At 39.6% G+C, this 25,200-nt stretch overlaps 1 protein-coding gene across 11 annotated transcripts in view; it reads left to right on the plus strand.

The window, feature by feature from the left end:
- Reps2 (RALBP1 associated Eps domain containing 2) overlaps nt 1–25,200 on the plus strand; it is a 267,555-nt gene that overhangs the window by 140,597 nt on the left and 101,758 nt on the right. For 3 of the 11 annotated variants that reach the window (XM_048440653.3, XM_048440654.3, XM_048440660.3), the window contains exons 10-13: nt 2,652–2,724; nt 4,314–4,367; nt 9,271–9,316; nt 12,931–13,067. In XM_048440653.3, the coding sequence (XP_048296610.1) occupies nt 2,652–2,724; nt 4,314–4,367; nt 9,271–9,316; nt 12,931–13,067 (310 nt within the window). The remainder of the gene's footprint in view (nt 1–2,651; nt 2,725–4,313; nt 4,368–9,270; nt 9,317–12,930; nt 13,068–25,200) is intronic. The other 8 variants (XM_048440658.3, XM_048440659.3, XM_048440656.3 and 5 more) reach the window with 5 other exon arrangements.

The raw sequence follows: 25,200 nt of genomic DNA on the forward strand, positions 1-25,200 counted from the left end.
CATATATCCTTATGATCATAAAATATTTATGAAAGAAGAAGAGGTCACGAATTTGAAAGGAAATAGGGAGGACATGGGAATTGGAGGAGGAAATCATGTGGTAGAAATGATATAAACACAACACTTATATGTGAAATTCTCTTTTTTATTTTTAGTTAACCTTTTTCATTTTACATACCAACCCCAATTCCCTCTCCCTTACCTTCTCCTACCCCCTTATCACCTCTATCCACTCCTCAGAGGGGGTAAGGCCTTCCTTGGGGAGTCAACTAAGTAGCGGTTTCTGTGGTTTTCCCCATCATGATCTTGACCCCTCTTGCTCATATGATCCCTCTTCCCTCTCTTCATCTGAACTTCAGGAGCTCAGCACAGTGCTTAGCTGTGGATCACGGCATCTGTTTCCATCAGTTACTAGATATAGGTTCTATGATGACAATTAAGGTAGTCACTAATCTGATTATAGGAAATGACCAGTTGGGGCACCCTCTCCACTATTGTTTAGGAGTCTTAGCTGGGGTCATCTTTGTGGATTCCTGGGAATTTCCCTAGTAGCAGGTTTCTCCCTAACCCCATAATGACTCTCTCTATCAAGCTATCTCTTTTGTTGCTTTCCCTCTCTAGCCCTCCCCCAACTGGGCCATCTTGATCCCTCATCTTCCCACCCCCTATCCCCTTCTTCTACCCCTCCCAATTTTCCCAGGAGATCTTAACTATTTCCCCTTCCTGGGGCCCTCCATGTGTGTCCTCCTTTTGACCTAATTTCTCTGGGGTTGTAGATTGTAGCCTTGTTATCCTTTGCTTTATGTCTAATATCCAGTGTTTGTCTTTCTAGGTCTGGGTTACCTCACTCATGATGTTTTCTTTTCTAGTTCTATCCATTTGCCTGCAATTTTGAAGATTTTTTTTCCTGCTAAATAATACTCCATTAAATTAAAAATGAAGGGAAAGATTATTTGGAACTTAGTACTCAAAGTTAAACATGGCCATTTCAAGAAATGCAGCTAAAGTTTCTTCTGCATCCTAGAATTTAAACAATATCCATGAATGTATAATTCAGCTAACATTTGGTTTAAATGAACTTATTGGGATAGCCTTGGAAATATTATAATTTTTGCTAAAAAAATTTATCACAAAACTCAGTGGATAGCGGAGTTGTCTGTATAGTAATTTCTCTGCAGTTATACATAGAAGCTTTTTACTTTAAAGTGAGTTACTGTATACTACATTATGTTGTAAAAGTGATTTTTATTTTTTTTCCAAGACAGGGTTTCTCTGTAGCTTTGGAGCTTGTCCTGGAACTCACTCTGTAGACCAGGCTGGCCTTGAATTCAGATATCCACCTGCCTCTGCCTCCCGAGTGTGGGATTAAAGACATGTAGCACCACCACCCAACCATAAAAGTAATATTAACACTTAAAGAATCACCTAGGTGTGGAATGTTAAACCTTTGATCAGATTCCCAACAAAATACTGTAATCTTTTATTTTTGAACAATTGAAAACCAGAAGCATGGATTATCTCTGCGGTTGTTTGAGTTCTGAGACACAAACTAGAGTTAACCATTGGACACCAAATACCTCTATGAAATTAGTCACCTTCCTTTGCAGTTTTAAATTAATCTCTAAGTTTCAGATCTGTTTAAAATGTATGTAATACCAAAGTACATTTGGCAACAAGTCATCCTGTGGCTTTTTTCTCTAGTTACCTAGCCATTCTTCTATTCCTAGATACCTTTGCAGACCTTAAACATAAAGATAACACAAGTATGAATATATATTATCCTCGAATCACAGCAGAGGTCTTGGAGCACGTGTTTCCAGATTTGAGATAGACCAATATAGTTGCACGTTTATGATGTTTTGATACATGTATAGAGACATATACACATGGTGAAACAGTTACCACGGTCAAAGCCAGTAGTTCCTCCATCACCTCACACAGTGACTTGATTTCAATGGCGATTTAAGATCTTTTCTCTGGGTAGTTTTTAAGCATAATATACTTCTAATACTGTAGTTAGGGTATATATTGGGGGACCTTATTGAAAATAAATCTATTATTAAACTTTCAACTATTTTAAAACAATTCATATGTGATCAGTTTGGATATTCAGCTTATTAGTATACCGAGGACTTTTCTCTTTGATGAGTTAGGGGTATTTTTTTGAGACACAGTCTCTCTATGTAGCCCTGACTGTCCTGGAACTCACTCTGTAGACCAGACTGTCTACAAACTCAGAGATATGCCTTCCTCTACCTCCCAAGTGATTAAAGGTATATGTCATTGTGCCCAGATTTAGTGGAAATTTTTGATTTGCTCCTTAGTATTTTTTTTTTTACTATATCACAAGGCGGCTGAACATCTAATACAAAGCAGCTCCTGGCAAATACTTCAACTATAGGGTCCTCTTCCTGTTTGTGAAAAAGTTTATAAAGACCAGGTTGGTACCTGGATGACTGCACAAAAGTAAAAGAATTCTCTGGTTGAATCCCACTCAAGATTCAAATTTAATGTAGGATTCACTAATATTAAATGTCAGGACTTACTAAAGACATTAATTTTGACAATGACTCTAACCTTTAAAACATATGGTCATGTGTGCTTATTGCTTAATTTTTATTTCAACACATATAATTAATTTTCTTTCCAAGAAGACATCTGTTAAAGACATGGCTGACTTTCCTGTTCCGACCCAAGATGCGACTACTGGTGATGACAAACAAGGTACGAAAAGAACTAGTTTTATTCTTATAAAAATAAGAATTTTCCTTCCTATGTTTCCTCATCTATTTGTCCTGGAACAGCTTTTGATCATATGAGGACAGTGCTCAGAATGTATACTCATTTGGGTAGATTGTGTGGTTTAAATTGTTGTCAGAAGCCTGTGGTTCACAATGTTGCAGTATGACTTTCAGTTTCTGAATTGCCTTAATTCATTGATTTTTTTGTTTGTTTTTTGAGACAGGGTTTCTCTGTAGCTTTGGAGCCTGTCCTGGAACTCGCTCTGTAGACCAGGCTGGCTTCGAACTCACAGAGATCTGCCTGCCTCTGCCTCCTGGGTGCTGGGATTAAAGGCGTGCACCACCACCGCCAGCTCATTGGTTATTGTTAATCTTAGGGTACTTTGATACCTTACATTAGATTCTGGTCCCATAGTTAGGAAACAGAAAGAATTGGAGAATTAATATCTAGTATTGGCATAAAGGATTTGAAAAAATAAACCACCATTAGTATACATTTGTATATAGGTCTAATCCATGAATAAGTTCTTTCAGACAATGTGTCAATCCTAAAGCTTTATGTATTTCTCATTGGTCCAGTGCTTATGGAGGTGTGATATGGAGCCCGGTTTCAATTTCCTTGTTTTACTGGGTAGCTGAGAAGGCATGCAACATAGTGTCCAGTGCTAGAGATACCCTCAGGCATGGGGATTAGTTGGACTGCCATATTCAGAAGTGCAGGCAGGACCCTCTCCTCTAAACCCTGTACTTTGTGTGATCCTTTTATAATTTACCAGGTCCTTCCTCATATACCGTGTTATACACAGACCTCACAAAAGTAGTGCTTTTGAAATCACTTAACATTTAGAAATAAGCAACTGAGCTCAGGCAGGCAGTATGAATCATCTACTTGTACAAGAAGAAAAAGAACTGGGACAGGAACCAAGATTTTCTGTCTTAAGCCAGCATTCCATCTGTTCCATCAATTTACCACTCACAAGTGGGAGAAGCCTGTGTGAAGGGAAGCCATTTCAGGCTTTATTGTTGAGCCCTGCCATTAATTCAGTTGCACAGAGACATTAAACATGGAAAAGAAGGCTTCCATTAAGCACCAATGGTTTCATACTTTCGATTTAAATATTCGTTTAGGAGACTCAAGTGGAACTAGTGGAACTAGACACTGTCTCCTAACTTGTGAGTCTTTGCCTTGACTGCAAAGTTCTAAAAATATTGAAACTTGTGTTTAAATCCTAGTCTCCTGTCATTGATTTGGCTGTTAGGAAGGAAAGTGGGAGAAATTTGGGATGCTTTTTGATAATACCCCTCCTAACCACTTGTGGCTGTCTCTCTAGAAACTTGAAAATAGACCTTCCTTCTGTAAGTGGAGAGCCTGTTGCCATGGTCTGTGAGGTTTCTTGTGTTCTAGAAATGCTACAGCAACTTCTAGAGGGTTGTAAGATTGTGTAACTCATGGATAGGGATTATTTGTTTTAATGTCATGTATCTCAGAAATAAAATTTCACAAGGCTTTTGTTTTCTTTTTCTTCTCCTTTCTCTTTCTTCTTCCTTAAACATGAAACAAAATACTACTAGCTTTGAAAAGCACTGTTACCGAACCCTTACCAAAGGACCTGTCTGAGGATACAGGTAGGAGAAAACCATTTTAATATATTCTCTCTCTAATAATTTTTAAGAAGCCTCAGCTGTTTGATGACTTGAAGATTGTTGTGTCTGTGATGGCGTGTCTGTCTCTAGATCTTTGGCTTGTGTTTTGTTACAAGAAGCATTAGATGTCCTACCCTTTCCCTCTCTTCAGAAGAGGGTGACTTTCGATTTCAGTCTGTTTGAATTTAGGAGTATACAATCAGGACACCTTAGAATTTCAGTGATTCACATAAACTCCTGTGTTTTCTTTGTAAATTAAAGAACTCATAAGGTGGATTAACCTGAGGCCCAGAGTTAGTTAGTATTTTCCATTGCCAAACTGTCAATCCTAAATATCTTTATAATCCTTCCCTACCAGGAAGGTACTGCTTAAACATGGAGTAGATTCCAAGGGAAAAAAATGTAGAAGTCGTGCTAGTCAGTTTTGTGTAGAAGTAGAAATGTGTCTGAGAAACGATGTAGAATGTGTTGGGCCTGTGTTTTAAGTTCTCTCTTTAAAAACCTATTTATTTACTTAATTTTACATGTAGGGGTGTGTGTGTGTGTGTGTGTGTGTGTGTGTGTGTGTGCGTGCACATGCACGTGTTGCTCTCCTGGGTGTATGTATGTGTCTTATGTGTATACAGTGCCCATGGAGGTCAATAAGAGATGTTGAATCCCCTGGAACTGGAATTACAGGTGCTGGAAACTAATCCCAGGGCCTCTGCAAGTCCAGTAAGGCCTCTTAATTGCTGAGCCACCTCTTCTGCCCCCTGTAGCTCTCTGAATGGAGCCATCACTGAAGCAAGATGAACCATGTTGAAAATCAAGTGGCTCCACAAAGCATTTTTATTTAGATCTTTGGTTATGAGGATTTGAATGAAGTTTCTGCTTTCTTCTTTACTGTTATTGCTCTTGTATATTTAGAATGTAAATAATGTTTCTTATGAGTGGCTACCTGTCATCCTGAGCTTGTTTGTTTAAAGTTGCAATAGAGAAATCAGACTGCTGAAGCTTATACTGCTATAAATGTTTCCCAAACACTAGGGTCATTTGAAGTTTAAAAGCAAGATTATGGTGGAGAAAGAGGAAGAAAGAAGAGATAGGGAGAACTGGGCAGGAAAAATGGCCAGTCTCCCTTCCCCACCCCAGGTGATTCTGGTATGTGGCCTATTTGGAAGCCACTACCTCCAAAAAAGATGCTGCAAAATAGGAAATCAAGATGGTAAATCAATCACGACTCCAAAATCCGTGGGAATTCTCAAGCCCCATTTTGCCTTTTGAAACATTTGGATCCATTCGTCATAGGGGAAATACTCTATTTGTATAGACCAAACACCTGTGGCCAATTCTTGGTGGCTCTGATTTCGGATGGGAAGGTGGATGTTTTGCAGTTTTTATAAATTTCATGACATTGTGCTAGTAAAAGGTATTTCAATTTGGAGTGTTAAATTAATGCTTCTCTTATAGGCTTTGAGAATCCTAAATCTTTCTATTTGTTCCAGAGATTTCCATATGAGATCAAATGTTTTTTGAGACATGAGCCTCAATTCTCATTTTTAACATTCTTTACTAGAACTTAGCACCACCAGATAAAACCTAACAGGTGTGCTACAGTACATGAAGTCTATCTAAATTTGCTTCACTCTGCCTGGGAACATGCTATGTGTGTTTTGATTTATTCTTTCCACTGCTGCCCCCTTCTGGATGTGACTCGATCACTCATCTCAAACATATTTAACAGCCTATTTCCGGGGAAAATAACACAGTGTTCCCTGGGAGATAGGAGAGTCACAAGGGGGTAATTATATTTCCGAATGGTAATCAGTGTACTGGAAACAGTTCCTCTAGTTCTGCTGCGGCCTTTTAGAAGGTCAGTCATCAATTAAGTCTGTGTCCTCTTCCCGTTTTCATTTCCCGGAAAGATGATGGAAGATGACACGCCTGGGGTGTTCCAGGAAGTTGGCATTTTTCCCTTTCTCCAGCTAAATGAGAAGCTGTGATTCATTCGTTGGCCTTTGCTTGAGCTTGCAACACAATGTACCCTTGCTGTTTGCGCAGGTACTCATCTGACGCATGAGTATCAGTGGGGAGCTGAGGTGGGCTGTCAGGGTGCTGGATGGATGACTTAACTACACTAGTACTGTTGAGGCTTTTGTAGCCTGCAACCTGAGTCGGCTACTAAGCTGCGCTTTGGCAATATCTTTGTAGAGAGAGGGAAAAGCATGTCTGTGCTTTGCTTAGTATGCATGGTGGTGATAATAATGATACCGGTGAAGGTAATATGGTGGGTGATAGACAGGGGGTACCAAGTCATCAGGGAATGGAGACTCCTTGTGAAACATTCATTTCCTACATACTCTTTTCCTTTTAGTTGGTGAGCGTATCTGTGTTAGGGGAGTCTAAGAGATTTCATGCCCATTCTCCATTCTAGCCCAATTCAACCACACACAGTGCACAGTGGGAGTTTTCATCTTGCTTCTGTGTCATGGCAAGGTGTTACTCCACAGTGTGGTCTCAGGCCTGCTGTGGGCAGTTCCAGGTGCTGCTCCACTGCTACTGAGCACCTCATGGGCCTTGTGCAGTGCAGCAGTTTCCCCTTTCCTCTCCCCACTCCTCTCTCTCTCTCTCTCTCTCTCTCTCTCTCTGTGTGTGTGTGTGTGTGTGTGTGTGTGTGTGTGTGTGTACACACACACATCTCCTGCAAGGAACTAAATTCAGAGTTCAGAATATTAGGAGCTTCAATTTATGTCTCTATAAAAGGAACACTTTGCAATTCTGCAGGACATTCACTTTTCCTAGGACTCCAGCCTTCTTTTTTTGTCCCTGTGAGAGAGGGACTTGCTTAATAGATGAGGAAAGACAAGTTCAGCTGTTTAGTGACTTGACTAGGAGGAGAACCTGGGGTCTCTGGACCCCCAACCTACTTCCTGTTCCTTTCTCCATTGCTCATCCACACCCCTACTATGTCTGTCTGTCGGTCTGCCTGTCTATCTTTCATTAGCAGAGCTCACCCTAACTTCCACACCCATCCCTGCACCAGTACAAAGATAAAGACAAACGACAAGGGAATTAACGGTTACTGTGGTCTGGTGGTGTGGGAAACAGTGTTTTTAACATGACTAGGACTTTTGCTAACCAAATATTTCTGGAAAGCAGTGAGGCCTGAAGGAGAAGAAGAACCCAGAGGAACAGTGGTGGGCCTGCTCAGAGGCCTGCTTCCAGCACTGCAGTGAGTTTGGCCACACGTTGGCTTGCTAGCTCTAGGGCAATCTTTTTGACTGAGAGAGAGGGGAGGCCCCATATAGGTTGCTTTTCTTTGCTGCCTGGAGTTGGTAGGAGGTAGGGAGGTGTTGGCTCTTCTTTGCCCAGGTGTGGGTGCGTGATATGAACAAGAAGAATCTCAGTCTTTTTGGCATTTCCATACTCTCGTTGATGGGGAGGGGGCTATGGCAGCATTGCAGTTGGAAGCTGAAACACGCCTTTTCTCACTGCAGCAAGCCAAATGCTTAGGTCAGGAGAAATGGCTCCGTTTTATGCAGCTGACCACATGTAAGGAGAGGCTCTTTCTCTTGGGAATTTACTTTGTTGTACCTTGCTGGCTTTATGAGAATTTTCAGCTTCCCTTTCTGCTTTGCTTGTCTAACCCAAGGGTTTTAATGATCATCATCAATCTAGGCTGCTTTCTATCGGAGGAGGCTTTCGTCTTCGGAGCAGTGTAAATGAGGATGGAATAGTGCAGCAAAACACTTTCTTTTGGATAAATATGTGAAACAAAGAAACAAATTATATTCTCCACATAAGCAACACTCTTCCTGTGAATTTTTATGATGAAAACTTGCAGTGTTTGCAAAACCATAGCAGAGCTCTGAGCTTCTGAAGGCACTTCCCACAAATGAGTGGGATACAAAAGGAGAACTCATGTTTTTGTAAGTTTCTAATTACTCCTCACAACTTCTGATGGGAAAGTGGGCTCTGTGGGTGTTAGTACTGAGCACATTAGCTTCTGATTTAGGTTTGATGAGGAAAAGAATGGTTGAAACATGTTTTAATGATTTCATTTCATAGTACTTGTCTGATTCTGTCACAGAGACAAGGAAACAAGACTATTTTCTCTTTCTTTTTTTATGGAGGGAGGTTTTTAAGATAGGGTCTTACGCTATAACTTAGCCAGGCTATTCTGAAACTTACTGTGCAGCCCAGTTTGCTCTCAAAACCATGGTGATCTCTCTGAACTTCCTGAGTCCTGGGATTATAAGCATGAGCAACCACACCTGGACAGGGATCGTCTCTTAGAGGAAAAGCTTCACACCTTCTCTTAATTACTTTGTAAGCTCTCAGCTTTCTTGTGACCATGGTGCTCTGCGTGCACATGCACACTTTTTTTTTTGAAACAGGGTCTCATTAATTAGCTTTGGCTGGCCTAGAATTCCAATTCCAGGTATTTGCCATTACATCCAACTCTGGTAATATTATATATTTAAAGAAAATATGAAGCTAGATCTATTTCTTCCTAACCTGGAATACTGGTTTTAAGTCTATTATTAGACTACCAGGAGATACCAAGAAGCTCTCAGGTGGGAATCTATCATTATATAAAAAGAAAAGCTCTTAAGTGGGTTGTCTTTTTATCTTGGAATGTCTCCATTAATCCACAACCTTGAGAATGACCTCTCAGTCTCAATGAAAGAAAACATGCTGGATTTCTCTCCTTTTCATTGAGTCTTTAGCTTTAAAAGTAAAATCAGAGAATTATCAAAGTGTAGAAGCCCTTGAGTTTTCCACATGGATACATCAACCTCAGTTTTACTTGTTGCTGTGTTCTGTAATAGCCCAACTGCTACTTCCACCCTGATTAACAGAGAAATGAAAACCCAAGCAACCAATCAATAATCTTTTGTTTCAGCAACTTCTAAGGACTACAACAGTCTCAAAGCAAGACCAAGATCCAGGTAGTGTTTATTTAATTTCTAAATTAAATTTAATTTAATTAAGATGTCTTTTTGTGCCCCGTCCCAGCCTAGAATACAATCCTGGACCCCACACACAAATCACTGCCTGCTCTGCCTTTAAACTTAAATCTAAAGACATGGGTCATTTCACTCCTTGTGAATGGCCTGCCTTGATTAATCTAGTGATGCTGGAAAGCCTTTTAGCCTTTGTGGGTGTCAGTGCTACAAGATGGTGACTATTGTTATCTGGACCCCTGACAGGAAGTAGTTTGTGTAAAATGACTGAGTTGGGGAAGGATGATAAGTAATAGGGGTATAGCTCCGTTAAGAGGGAAATAGGGCTAAAAGGTAGCAACTAAAGTTTCTGTGAATATGAACACCCAAACAATAAGAAGTCTGGGACGTAAAATCTAGAGAAGGGAAAATGTTTATGGTGACTTCAAGGAGACACCGTGCTTCAGGTAAGCACTTATTAGGATCTGTTTGAGCCATTCTTAGTGCCTCTTCTCAGCTTTGTGTTTTTGAAATAGCCATGAACAAAAGAGGGAGAATCAAGAGAGCAGAGCCATGGCTGTTGTCAGACCTGGAAGAGAGGAGCAGAGGGACACACAGGGACACAGAGTTAGTGCACCAAAGACAGGACATGTTGCAGCCACTTTTAGGCAGTAGAGCTGCTGTGTAAGATAGGCTACCATGTGGGTTTTTTTTTTTTTTTTAGTTTTACTTTAACTCTTTGTGACTTTTTTTTCCTCCTTCAGCTTCAGGTCCTCTACCCCCCTCCCCCAAAGTGGATTTAAACCGCATCACATTTTATGTTCTTGACATTTAAGTACATGAACCGGAGAGATGACCCAGTTGTTAAGAGCACTGCCTGTTCTGGGTTCAATTCCCGAAAACCGCATGGTAGCTCACCACCAACTGTAATGATTTCTGGTGCCCTCTTCTGGTCTGAGGGCATACATGCAGGCTGAACACTATACATAATACGTAAACAAATCTGTTGAAAAAAGAAATTTAAGGACATGCTGTCTCAATGTAAATCAAAGAGTTGAGGTTCTCTTTTCTTGTTCATATAAACCACAGATACCTACATTCATATATATTTTTGAGCAATAATTTATTTGAGTAGGAAGAAAAGTATGGTCACTCTCTAGTGACCATATTTACTCTGTTTTTTTTTTTTTTTTAAAGGACTGGCAGGTTCTTTGCTTATCAGTCTACTAACTTTGGGATATAGAACTGATAATATTTATCCACTTTTATAATAAGAAAAGCTTTCCATAAATTGCAGAAATTAGCTGATATATACCACATTAGTCATAAATTGAACTTCATAAATATAGTTTTTGATGAGTTCTTATTTCCTCAAAATAAATGAAATTATAAAATTTCAAAGGCACGTGCTCCACTAGTAATGGCCTAGACAAATATTATATATTATTATTTTAAAAGTTGGTCTCCTGGTCCAATTTGGATGATTACATTTTTCTTATTTCTAACTGGCTATTTACTGAGATGAAGAGTGCCAAGCCATATTCTCATTTTTTTCCAAATGGTAAGGATTTATAGAAAAAAAGGAAAGAGGAAAAAAATATTCTGATGTTATTTTATCTCTCATTTTGCTAATTCCTTGCACAGTGTGTTTTACTTGATTACAGTCCTGCCCTACAGTCTCACTTATCTGATATTCAGTACCTTTCTATGTGAAAATATAAACACAAAGATCATATATGGAAAGGAGGTTATGGCAAAGTATGTATATGTGTGTACAAGCACGTGTATACACATGTGCTTGTACATACAGACTATTTATTACACATGAATCAGTCTTTCTTCATTGAATGGAAGATGTCACTGAAGCTGTATGTTACATAAAAAGTTTGTTTTTTTAAAATTTCTAGCTAGAGACTCCAGCTTTCTTTACAGAGCAATAGTTCTTTAAAAACTTGGTTGTCTTGTTATGTTAATTCCCTTTGGTTCTGTTTGACAATGTTAAAGACATTTTCCCTTTGTTATTGCCTGTGTTTGCCTCATCTGTCTAGCCAGATACAGAACTAGGACCAACCCAAGAGCTACTATGTACCACTATTATCATTGTCTTAAACATTGTGTCCTTATAAGACAAACAAAAACTTCAGTCACCACAGAGAGACCTTGAGAAACTTTTTGTTTTTGTAAAATAAAACCCTTGCCTAGCAACAGTTAATTATAAATTGGACCTTATGGGACCCTTCCCCTGCTGAACTATTGGTTACTGATAAATTCTGGAGGATGAGCCGTCATTGTCTATAGTTATGTGCCCACCGAAGAGTTCACTAGATACCAATGGATGGTTCCAGGCCCACAGTCACACACACAAACCACAGTGGGTCTTATCAGCAAAGAAAGAAAGCAAAATAACAACCCCCCCAAAACCTCTTAAATGTGGGCAGGAGACTTGAGAGAAAGCAGGGATAATAGGAAGGGGGAATTAGAGAGTGGTTTGTAATAATCTGATGCACTTTATACATGTATGAAGTGGTCATAGAACACACTTAATAAAAGTTAAAAACAAACAAAACTTTGCTTTGTCAAGAAACAACTTTACCCAGACTAAAGGGGTTTAGTAGCCATTGATCAGCTCTAATTCAGGAATAGCTACTAGAATAGCTAAATACAGAAACCAGTTTCCTGAAGAGAATTACTTTCTCAGCTGTATCTGTGATTCAGAGGTCAGTTTCTGCTTTGACACGAAATCAGCTGAGAACTTGAATAGAAGAGATGGACACTCCTCCACGCTTTTCCTAATCATATCAGGAGCCTGGCCTTATCACAAGACCAAAGTATGGAGTTAAATTAGTGCAGAAAATAAGTAGGTTGCCAATAAATATACTAGCTGTTACTTCAGGAAGATTTATTTTCTGTTTCATGAACACTGAAGCAACATCTCAAAAACTGAAACAAACATATTGGAGTTTGCAACATTATATCTTTTCTTTCATTTTCTTCCAATGCCATTATTATAGTGTCAGAAGTCACCATAAAGTTAGCTGTGGCTTGTTACACTTTAAAGAAGGTTAAAATTAAGCCTTTGCTTTGAAAATTCCATAAAACACTTATTTCTCAGGGCAAGACTAGCTAACCCCCTGAAGCTGATTGATGTGTTTCTCTTTCCTAAGCTTCATCTGTGGCATAACCCTTGTATTTGAGTTTTTAGTCACAGCATGGCTGTCCCCACTCCATATGTGCTTGCCATCACACTGCAAGGAAACCAAAGTTTTGAAATCAGTTAATACCGTGAAGCACTTCTCCTATAACACAGAAGTCTGCAAGCTGAAAGGCTTACACACTATTCTTATTAGCAATTATAACAGCAACAGATTGGAATTTATACTTTTGGAAAGAGTATAAATTAAGGCATATGGCTTAATAAGGGCAAAAGATCCCAGTGATGGCTGAGTTTGGACAGTTGTTATATGCAGTGACATTAAAAGGACAACAGGACTTATAGCTTCTTTTTGGCAGCTTGTCTGTTCTCTACATTCATTTTACTTTGGGGTGTTTTCTATTTCAACCCAATTTCAGGGAATAAAGCTCTCCTCTTTCCCCTTTGACCTTCCCTTATTTTGCTACAGATCTTACTCTAGCACCTCCATAGAAGAGACCATGAAAAGGGGTGAGGACCCTCCCACCCCGCCGCCACGGCCACAGAAAACCCATTCCAGAGCCTCCTCCTTGGATCTGAATAAAGTCTTCCAGCCCAGTGTGCCAGGTGAAGTGCTGCCCTCCCACCTAAGCCCTTCCCTTTCCTGCTGGAGCCAGGATATGTCTCTGCTACAAAGGCCTCTGTGTGTCAGGGAAAAGAGCAGACAGACCTGGCAGTTTTCCTTGCCATGCAAATCTTTATGTTGCTGTGAAACATAAAGAAAATGCAGGAAAATTCCCAGACAGATACATAGCATATGGGTCTGGAGACTTGCCCACACTGCTGAGGATGAAGAATGATGAAGTGCTTCTTTACTAAGAGAATAAAAATGCTTCAACTCCAGGCAGCTCTCAGTGTGCTTGGCTGCCGTCTTATCCTCTATATTACGGTAATTTGTAAATAAGATGACTGGCATTTTCCTGAGACATTGTGTGGTTCTCCAGGGTAAGAGCTTAGTGATAGGCACCTAGTCAGAACTTTCTGTGGCAGTGTATCCATATGTTCTTAGGGTTCAATGCAGAAGACTCCAAATCTGACTAGTGGAGGGTCTAGGTTCTTGTGGATGGGCTGCTTGTGGGTTTCTGGGAATTTTTTTGAGGCAACAACTGTACTGGGCCTGAGGGGTATCAGAGAGGATTGGCCTTTCCCCTACTCCCTGTGAGGAAAGCAAAGGAGCAAAGCCTAAGAGACATGCCATTGCTTCTGGTGACAGCATAGAGAGCACTGTCTCAGATGTCATTTGGTGAGCTGCAAGGGCCTTTCTACTAGTGTTTGTAGGTGAGCCATCAATATGACTTCTCAATCTGTGTGTAGTTTAAACCAAGGCAGATTTGGTTGCCAGCGGTGTGTAGATGATTACCTTTCTACTAAAACAGAGAGTCTCGTTGGCTCTCCCATTAGCATGAGCTCAGTGTCCTGGCAGTGCTCGGGATGTTTCACTCATTGTAATAAAGTATTCTACTAATAGTAAAGTTATAGATTATGTTTTAATATACTCGAATCTGGAACTCTCTATGAAACTGATTCCCTGCAGTGAGTTCATCAGATAAAAATTCCCCCTTCCATACTTAGATCCAAATTCTGAGATAATTTCATAGTGACTCATTTCTAGGGTAGCCATGGGTGATGATGTTATGAAGATTTCACTTGGTTATAGGATTAGGAACTAGAAGACTTTACTCTGGCTGCAAGATGATTAAAATAATTTGGAGAGTTGTTTCAGTATCTTTCCTTTGCAAGAACTGAGAATGGAAATGTGTGTGTGCCTGAGAGTGAGCTAATCTCTGTGCCTCAGTTTCTTTATCTTTAAAGTAATGCCAATATGTGCCCCCATGGGATTGTAATGCTTTGGGTAATTGAAAACATATGGCAAATGTCACCTTGTCTAGCCCAGACACCTTAATATACATCCAAGGCTCATATTTTTATGGCTGGGAAGTTTCAGGAGCCGCCCTGATTTTTTGTTCTTGAGTGATAAGGGGAAAGCTCCATGACTTCTTGATGTTAGTGGACAGTTCTGTAACTTCTAGAAAGTTTTTCAGAAGCCTTCCAGAGTGACCAGACTCTAGTGTCATAGTGCCTATTTGTTAACAAGTCTTCTATTTTTATTTTCTTCTGCTCCATCTCACTTTGCCCACAGCCAAATAAAATACATTCTCAAGTTCCCATCTCCAAGTTGTTCTAGAGAGACTCTGAATGTAGGCAGTAATCTTTTAACATCTTCATTGAAGACTTGTATTGACTGATGAAAAATACTTTGGTTTGATAAATATCTTGGAGAAAACCCTTGTGGTATGTCTAGATAAATCTAATAGTTCTATCAAAAAAATAGTTAAGGGGTATTAGAGAGAGGACTCAATGGTTAAGAACACTGGCGACTGTTCCAGAGGACCTAGATTCAGTTCCCAGCACCTTCATGGATGCTCATAACCAGTTGCAACTGTAGATCCAGGAGATCCAGTACCCTCTTCGGGCTTCCATGGATACTGCATGTGTGTGGTTCACAAACCTACATGCAGGGAAAACACACATACACATAAAATAATAAATCTAAAGATCTAAAAATAGCTGAGCAGACAGATCTTGCATTCATTGCCTAATTCCACTGTCTTTTCAGAATTGGTTTACACAACTGAATTTTTGTTTTGTTTTGTTTTGTTTTCATACAGGATCTTCCTGTTTAGTCTAGACTAGCATCAAAATCACTGTGTAGCCCCAGACTGCTCTTGAACTTGTGGAGGAATTCTTCTACATTAGTCTCTCAAGTTGCTGGAGTTACAGGCGTGAGCTACTATACCAAGCTTACACAAATGACTTACAGAAATGAACTTTTGAGAAGCAGTTTAAATTTATCTTCTGAAGAATAGAATGTTTCTGTGATCTAAAAATCAGGTGGTATCATTGTGTCTTTGGTTTATATTGCTGTGGTACAGCATGGTGACCAAGACAATTTCCAGAGGACTTCTAATTCCAGAGTAATAAGAAGAGTCCATTACCATGGTGGTGGAAAAGTGTGGCAGTGGGCAGTCATGGCAACTGGAGTAGCAAACTGAGAGCTGGCAGCTCACAACTTAAACCACAAGCAGGAAGCAGAGCAAACTGAAATGGCACAAGTGCTTAAGCTCTCAAAATCTGCCCTTAATGATATACTTCTCCGGCAAGGCATATTTCTATGTCTGCCCAAACAGGGCTACCAATTGAGGATTACGTATTCAAATGCCTGGGAATATGGGGGACAATTCATTCAAACCACCATCTACTTAATTTTTCTGTCAGTTTATTCTTACAGAAAAGTACAAAAGTTTTTCTGAATTATGTATAATTTTTATTATGTTCTGTATTTCTAGAAAATAGTAAAAAGTTACAAACCAGAAATGCCGTAAGTAGAGACTAGACCTCCCAGAGGAGTCCACTGAAGGGAACTTGTCTGAGTTCTTTCATTGTACTTGTCTTTAGACATCATTTTAGATAAATGGGATCAGACTACATTTGCTGTTCTGTGTCCTGTCCTTTCCAATTAGCCATTTTTCTATTTCATAGTGAAGAACTGTATCACTCTTTTTAATGCATACATGATATGGATGCACCATAGTTGATGACGTATTGGTGGAGAATTTCCCTTCAATAGACACAAACTTCTCTTTCTTCTTCCACAGTCTTACCTTGCTCCTAGGTTACAAACAAGGCAAAAATTATCAGTGATTCCAAATCCACACTTTTGTTTCCTCATCTGATTATTTTCCTGTCCTAAATCCTAAATGTAGGAGTTTTGAGATCAACGACTATAGATGTTTACTTTTTTTTTTTTTTGAGACGGTGGTTCGCTGTGTTATCCTGGCTGACCTGGAACTTGCTCTGTAAAAAAGGCTGGCCTCAAACTCAGAGATCTGCCTGTCTCTGCCTTCTGAGTGCTGGGATTAAAGGCGTGCACCACTACCTGGCTAGCTGTAAATGTATGTTGCTAGACAGCTGCAGAAAATCTGTTGGCTTACTTCATTTCTAGCATTGTCTGTGAGTGTTCCCTTACACCATCACCATCATGGCTCAGTCTTCATCTTTTTGGAGCTAGGCAAAAACTTTCCTGATTCCTTCTAAGGTCAAGCATCCTTTCATACTGTTATCAACCATTATTTCTTCTTTCATGACTCTTCTGCTCACAAGGTTCACCCAGCTTCTGTTGACTAATCACAGATACTGCTTATTGGTATTTCTCCATTTTGTCTGAGAACTTCTATACTTCTCTTATCCAAGACATGTAAGAATGTCAATATCTGTAGCTACTATGATTTGCTGCTTTGCTACGTCCTTATCACCCCAGTCTCTCCTTCTGCTAATTTTGTCCCTGAAGACAAAGTCTATCTGGAAGCCTCTGCCTCTAAAACCAAGACTGAGGATATGGGAAAGCGGGTAAGATGACTTGAGATTAAGCAAGATATTGATGAGTTGAAAAACAAAGCTAAAGCAAAGCCTTCTTTTAAAAAGTGGAATCCACAGGGTGGTAGAAAGCAGTGTGTGTCGCCAAGGTGCTGAGAGATAGTAACTTAAAATGTAATGACAATGTGGAAAAGAAATTAGATGGAAAGGCTAGAGGGAAGGTATAGCAGCAGAGTACTGACTGCTCTGTTCAAGACCCAGCACCCACATGGTTGCTCATGTGACTCCAATCTAGAGGATCTCGCATCATCTTTGGACTTCCATGGACACTAGGCATGCATTTGGCGCACATATGTACGTGCAGGCACAACAACCATATACATAAAATCAAGTAAATAAATCTAAAATAAAAATGAAGAAGCCAGGAGTAGTAGTATACTACTTTAATACTAATTCTTGAGAGGCAGAAGCAGGTGTTTCTCCATGAGTTCAAGACATAGTGGTCTACAAAGCCAATTCAAGCTCATTCAGGGTTACAGTGAGACCATTTCTCAAACAACCACTACCAAGAAAAAGAAAGAGAAAGAAGAAAGAAATTGGATGGAAAGAAGCAAGAGTGCAAGAGGAAATGAAGAGGAAGCTGAGAAAATTAGATAAGAGTAATGTTAATATTCACCAAGAAGCAACAGTCTCCAGGCATGGTGGCACACACCTTTAATCTCAGCACTTAGCCACTTTGGAGGCAGAGGCAGGTGGATCTCTGGGAGTTTGAGGCCAGCCGGGTGTACAGAGTGAGTTCCAGGACAGCCAGGGCTCTGTTTTGCAGAGAAACACTATCTCGAAACTCCCATTCCCCGAAAAAGAAGCAGCAATCAATAAAAATGAACAAGGGCAAGTTTGGAAATTCAGGAGTTGCAAAGAAAGTGAGGGTGTATAATTTATAGGATCCCAGGGCTCTAGGAACAAACATCAAACCAAGTGTGGACTTTCTTTGGAGAAGACGATATAACCTGATTGTATAATTTCTTAGAACTAATCCTGGTCTTGAAGCCATCTTCTCACCAGACTTCTACAGCTGCCGTGTTTGAGAGATGATAGAAATGTGCAAACGTGGGCCCACATGCATGCACACTCAAATACATAAATAAATGTAGTAATTATGCAAGGGAGTCTAAGTCAGGTGTGATACAGATCTACAATACCTACAGGTGGTCAAGCCTATGGCCTACTGGATGATGATTTGGTTTTTGTAGGTCTATTTTTGTAGACATGAAACATCTGTTACTGAAATTCCTGTAAGGAAAATCACATAGGGAGGCTGATCCTTTTTATAATTGAACTGACTTTTTTCATGGCAATGATACATTTTTTTTTCACCATAAAATGTTTTTTTCCTCTCTTCTACTGGATGGAACTTCCCCTTCTGCTGTTCTTGACCTCTTCTTCCAAAGCCATGTCTAAGCTTTGCAGCATGAGGTTTCCATGGTGATGGTAAAAAGCTTTAGTTGTACCTTTACCACAATGGCCCTATCTATTCTTGTTATTGAGAATCTTGGCAGAAGCACAGAGATTGTGAGGAGTTATAGTTATTCCTTTAAAGATTCAGACTAGAAACTTCTACCACTTCCACTTTGACCAAGGGCATGGTCATGGATATAGCTGTTTGCTAATGCTATAAAAGAGGAGGGTGGATATTGCTGAACAGTTTTTTCTACCATACCACCTATAGCCACATCCATTAAGAGTCACACATTAAAACCATTGTGATGGCTGAACAAAATACTTTCAGAATGGGTAATGGCTTCTTATGAGTAGCAAATTTCCCACCAGTGATGGTTAGTGTTACGAGCCAGCTAGACAAAATATGGAACTTCATGGAAGGGAGTCTCAGTGAGGGTTTGTCTGGATGAGGTTGAACGGTAGACATGAGGTGGGAAGGTCCGCTCTACTACGGAGGCAGCATTTCCTGACTAGGCTCCTGGACTGTGTGAACGAAGAGGGGAACTGAGCAGAGGTAGACATTGCAGCTCTCTGCTGCTTGACTGGGATTGTGATGTGATCAGTTGTTTTCGACTCCTGATGCTGCTGTGGGCTCTCTGTTGTGATCGAGTGTAACCTGGAACTGGGAGCTAAGGTAAACCGTCTCCCCCTTAAGCTGCTTTTGTCAGAGTGCTTTTTCAAATCACAGCAACAGAAAAGAAACTGAGATATTACCTTGCTTCAAAAATATTGAAAATAATATTCATTCCATAATTAAAATGATAATGCCTCCATACCATAAGATCTTATGAATCTGTTCAAAATAATGTCTACATATTTCTTAGAAAACATCCGAGAGAAATTACGTGAAAATGGTACATTACAGAATATTTGTGCTTGCAAATGAAAATTCCCAGAAGAAATACTTTATTTTGAGATAGGGACTCAAAACCCATGATTGCCTGTTTCCACCTTCCAAATACTAAGATTATTCTTCCTGACTCAGGACTACTGGAAAGTGATGGTCACCTCTGGGGAAAGTGATAGTATGACTGGGGGCAGGAATGAGAGACAGTCCCACTTTCATTCATTCTTTTACATATTGCCTCATTTACACATATTATCTATTATGCTGTAAGGTATTACAGTGGCACATGAAAATCCAGAAGTATATTTTTTGGCTAAATTCACCCAGCTCAACATTACCTACCCTTTCAGAGTATCTTTAGTACCATCTGCTGCTACCTCCTGGATGTAGCTGAAAAGACAGAAGCATTCTGGAGCCTTCTTCCAGCTGCTCCTATGTGCTTCAGATTACTTTTCTGTTTCCCTTCAAGACAGGGGAATGGAGGACTTCTGAAAGCCTCCATTGTGAGATGTGTGCTCAGATCAGGGCTTTGGCGTCATTTGGGAGGTGAGTGTTGTTTTCTTAGGGGTGAGCTGGGAGAAATTTGTCCTGGATTTTCTATATATGATTATTTCTCTCTGTAACTTGAAACAAGAAACTCCTTGGAAGTAAGAGATGCTTTCAAGGCCAGGCTTTTCTCCCACGTTCTCTGAAGGATACATTTGGTCAGCTCCACCTTGTAGATTGCCGCATGTCTCTTTCCTGTAAGAGTTAGTTGTTTCTCTTTGAAATTTACTAGAATTTAAAATTTTAGTAGGATTATGGGATTCCTGCCATGTATCCAATATTTGAGGCTCATGACACAAATCTAGTCTGAGCAGTTATATTTTTCTAAGTTGAAGTATTATTAAGATATAATTCACAAACTGTCTAACTTACCTTAAAAAAGTATACGGTTGAGTGGCCTTTGTGTATGTGTAGAACTATACTATAAATATACATCCACAATCTCTAATTTCAGAGCACTTTCCACACCTCAGAAAGAAATATTTACCCGTTACCAGTCATTTCTCATTCTACCCTTTCCTCCCTCTAGTTCCTGGTAACCACCAACACACTTTAGATTTCTATGGGTACGTGTGTTCTGAACATTCTGTATTAGTATAAAATACATTCTTTAGAGACTGGTTTCTTTCATTAACTTAAAATTTTCAATGTTTATCCACATTGTAATTTTTATTGTTTATCTTTCGATGAACTTTTGAGTTGTTTCTACTTTTTGATAATTCTGGATAGTTCTTTGATCATTCAAGTTCAAGTTTTCATGAAAACATGCTTTTGCTTGTCTTGGATATATACACAGACATAGAATTTCTGGTTCATTTGGCAACATTATACTGAATATTTTGGGAATTTCTTGACTTGAACCGTTTTCCAAAGTAGCTTTACCAATTTGCCACTTCACTGGTAGTGCATAAGGATTCCAAACCATTCCGATTCATTTCATCCTGAACATATTTGGTATAGCTTTCTTTCTTTAGCGTCTTAATGTGCATCTACTATATGTCATGTTGGAATAAATATCCATAAAAACTTCTGCATTTAAAATTTGGATATTTGTCTTTTATTATTGATTTGTAAGTTTTTGTGAATATATTATACAGTTTTATTTTCTGATCTTTCATATACAGATATTTTCTATCATTCTGTGGGTTCGTCTTTTGCACTTTTTCTTCTTTTAATTGAAAATAGATTTTTCTCTCAAACAATACATCCGGACCATAACCTTCCCTCTCTCCATTCCTCCTAGTCCCCCACCTTCCCTCTCCCTCAGATCTATTCCCCCTCTGTTTCCCTTCAGAGGTGAGCAAGCCTCCAAGAGACAACACACCTGTAAAAAGCAAGATTCAGTAAGACAAAGCAAAAGCCCTCATTGAGGCTCGACAAGATAACTCAATAGGAGGAAAGGATTTCCAAGAGACTCAGAGACACACAAGGTCTCACTTTTAGTAGTCCCACAAAACACCAGTAGTTATATCACACAGAGAGAACCCGGCACAGATCCATGCAGGCCCTGTACGTGCTGCTTCAGTCCCTGTGAACCTATGCGAATCCTCCTTAGTTGATTCAGTGGACCATGTTCTCCTGGTGCCCTATATGCCCTCTATTTCCTACAGTCTTTCCTCCCACTCTTCCATGGGGTTCCCCGAGCTGGCGGGGGGCAGGGACATGACCAGATGGAGATCTACAATTGAGACTCTCTCTCTGCATAATGTCTAACTGTGGGTCTCTGCACCTGATCCCATTCTGCTGCTGGAGGAAGCCTCTGTGATGATGACTGGGCAAGGCACCAATCTGAGTATAGCAGAATAGCAGTAGGAATTATTTCATTGACTTCTTTTGCCAGTAGTGTTTTGTTCTACCATAGGTCTCTGGGGTATCTAGTCTGGAGTTCCTGGCCATCCAGTCTTGGTTGGGCATGAGATCATTGTGGTCTCGGCCTCAACTTAAACCAGACATTGATTGGCCACTTCAAGTTTTCAGCCACAATTGCCCCAGCACATCTTGGAGGCAGGACAGATTGTTGGTCAAAGGTTTTGTGGCTGAGTTGGTTTTCAGGTTTCTTTTTTATTAGCTGTCAGTGTTCTCATCTCATATAACATGCATCTATGTTACAGTTGTGTGTCTTGGTCCTCTTGAGGGACTCCTGACAGTGGGAACAGAGGCTATCTCCAACTCCTTTACGGGCTTTTGGCATCCTCCTCGTACTGGGTTGCCTTGACCAGTCTTCATACAAGGAAAGTGCTTAGTATGGTTGTAACTTGATTTGCCATGTTTTATTGATACACATGGAGGCCCTGCCCTCTCCTGGATAGAGGTAGAAGAGGAAGGATTGAGAGGTAGGAACAGTGATGGGGTGATGGGAGAGGGACGTGGAGAAGAGGATGAGGCTGGGATGTAAAATACATAGATGCATAAAAAACCACACACATCTTTTGGCATGTAAAAAAGAGAAAAGTATGCAGTAATTAAAGTGTTCAACAGGAAAAAAGATTTTGAATAATATTCTAGTATTTCAGTTCAAGGAGCCACTAAAAGAAGAAGAACAACAGAAATCTAATAACCAAGAGCATAACCTAAATAAAACAACCAGAGGGTTTTAAAACTGGGGAAAATCAGTTAAGAATGATTTCGATGGAAAATTTTAAAGTTTGAGCAGGATCAACAAATCTTTATCTACATGTCTTTTGCCATTTTGATGGTGTCCTTTGAATAGCAACCCTTGAAAGCATTCATAGGGTTCAAGTTTACCTGTTTTCGTCACTTGCACTTTCAGAATTCTAAGAAATCATTGTCTAGCTCAAGGCTACAAAAATTTACTCTTCTTCAGAAAGTTTAATGTTTGATTTTAAAATTTATGTTTGCAGTCCATTTCAAGTTAATTTTTGCATATGAGGCAGACTCCAGTTTTATTTTTCTGCATGTGTTTATCCAGTTTTCTCAATATCATTTGCTGAAGACTATTAATTTTTTGATAATGTTATAGAAAGTCAATTAACCTTTCAAGTACGTGTTTATTTCCAGAGTCTTAATTCTATTCCATTAACCTTTATGTCTATACTCATATAAATACCACAGTGTCTTTGTAATTGTGCATTTGTAGTTCCTTTGTTTCTGAACTTACTTTATATGTATGAATGTTTTACCTGCAAGTGTGCCTGTACACCATGTGAGTTCAGAAGGGGGAATTATATACACTAGAACTAGAGTGCTGGACAGTTGTGAGGCACCATGTGGGTGTTGGGGATCGAATTCAGGTTCTTTGGTAGAGCAGCCAGAACTTTTAGCAGCTGAGCCATCTCTCCAGCTTTTTAAAAACATTTTTTAAGATTGTAATTTAATTACATTTCGCTCTTCTCTTTCCTCCCTCTAAACCATCCCATATACCCCTCCCTACTCTCCTTCTAATTCATAGCTCTTATATGTTTTGGTTTCAGGAATTACAAGACCCTCTACTTTATTCTTTTTTAGGATTTTTTCATTATTCTGATTCTCTAGCATTCCCATATGAACTTTAAGATTATCTTGTCAGTTCCTGCAAAAAAAAAAGATTGGTATTTTGTTGGGGACTTCATTAATTTTTAGACTAAGTTTGGTTAGTAATATTGTCTTAATAATACTGTCTTCTACTCCTCAAACAAAGACTGCCTTTTTGTTTAAATTGCTTTTTAAATTTAAATTTAGGTATTTAAATTTCTTTCAATAGTGTCTTTTTAATTTTTATTTTTAAAAAGAAAACAAGCTATCTTGTTTCATTTTACATTCCAATCCCAGTTCCCACTCCCTCCCATCCTCCCCCACTCTACTTACCTCCCACCCCATCCCCCATCCACTCCACAGAGAGGGTAAGGTAGATTGCTTTGGGGAAGGTCAAGGCCCTTCCTACTATATCTAGGCTAAGCAAGGTATCTATCCAAAGAGAATAGGTTCTAAAAAGCCAATACAAACAGTAGGGATAAATCCTGGTGCCACTGCTAGTGGCCCTTCAGTCTGCCCCAGCCATACAACTGTCACTCACATTCTGAACACCTAGTTTGGTCCTATGCTGGTTCCTTCCCAGTCCGGCTGGAGTTGGTGAGCTCCCATTAGCTCAGGTGAACTGTTTCAGTCGGTGTACCCATCATAGTCTTGATCTCTTTGCTTATATTCTCACTCCTCCCACTTTCAACTGAACTTTGGGAGCTCAGTGAAGTGCTCTGCTGTCATCCTTGTGGATTTCTGGGAATTTCTCTAGTGCCAGGTTGCTTGCTAGCCCCATAATGGCTCCCTCAATCAAGACATCTCTTTCCTTGCTCTCATCTCTATCCTTCCTCCATTTTGACTATCCCATTTCCCTAAGTTTTCCCCCCTTCCCCTTCTCCACTCCTCTTCCCCTTCTGCTCTCCCTATTCCCCCAACTGCCATGTTCCCAATTTTATCAGGCAACCTTGTCTGTTTCAACTTTCCAGATGGGTCTATGTATGTTTTTTTAGGGTTCATCTTGTTACTTAGCTTTTCTAGGATCATGAACATAGGCTTGTTATCCTTTGCTTTATAGCCAGTATCCACTTATGAGTGTGTACATACCACGTTCATCTTTCTGGGTCTGGGTATCAACCTACCATAGGACCCAGAAATACCACTCTTGGGCATATACCCAAAAGATGCTCAATCATACTACAAGGACATTTGTTCAGCTATGTTCATAGCAGCATTATTTGTAATAGCCAGAACGTGGAAACAACCTAGATGAATGAAGAAGGTGTGGCATATCTACACATTAGAGTACTACCCAGTGGTAAAAAAACAATGACATCTTGAAATTTGCATGCAAATGGATGGAACTGAGTGAGGTAACCCAGACCCAGAAAGATGAACATGGTATGTACTCGCTCATTAAGTCAATAGTGTCTTTTTTTCTTTTTGAGACAATGTTTCTCTATGTAACCTGGCTATCCTGGAACTTACTCTTGTAGACCTGGCTGGCCTCGAACTCACAGACATCCACCCACCTCTGCCTCCCGAGTGCTGAGATTAAAGGCATGTGCCACTTCTGCCCAGCTTCAGTAGTGTCTTTTATTTTTTAAGCATACAGATATTATATTGTTAAATTTATTTATAGGAACTTTGTTCTTTTTGATTCATTCTATTCTAAATAAGTTTACAAGGATAATTCATTTTCAAAGCCTTCAACTGATAGATAATATATAGAAATACAGTTGACGAATTTTTTTATCATGAATTTTGTAAGTCACCAAATTTTTGTCTGGACACATCTTATTATGAAGTTAACATAGTGAGGTGGGTCACGTGCTTATTATTCGTTCCTAACAGTTTAGCTAATAATCCTTCAGCTACTGATAATTTAAAGATGAAATCCCTTTTAGTGTTTGTAAGACACCAGTAGGATCATTATTGAGTGTTATATTATTTCAGATTAATTTTTTCTCTTGTGTATGA

The sequence above is a fragment of the Myodes glareolus genome, chromosome X, assembly GCF_982192425.1.
Source record: "Myodes glareolus chromosome X, mMyoGla1.1, whole genome shotgun sequence".
NCBI lineage: Eukaryota > Metazoa > Chordata > Mammalia > Rodentia > Cricetidae > Myodes > Myodes glareolus.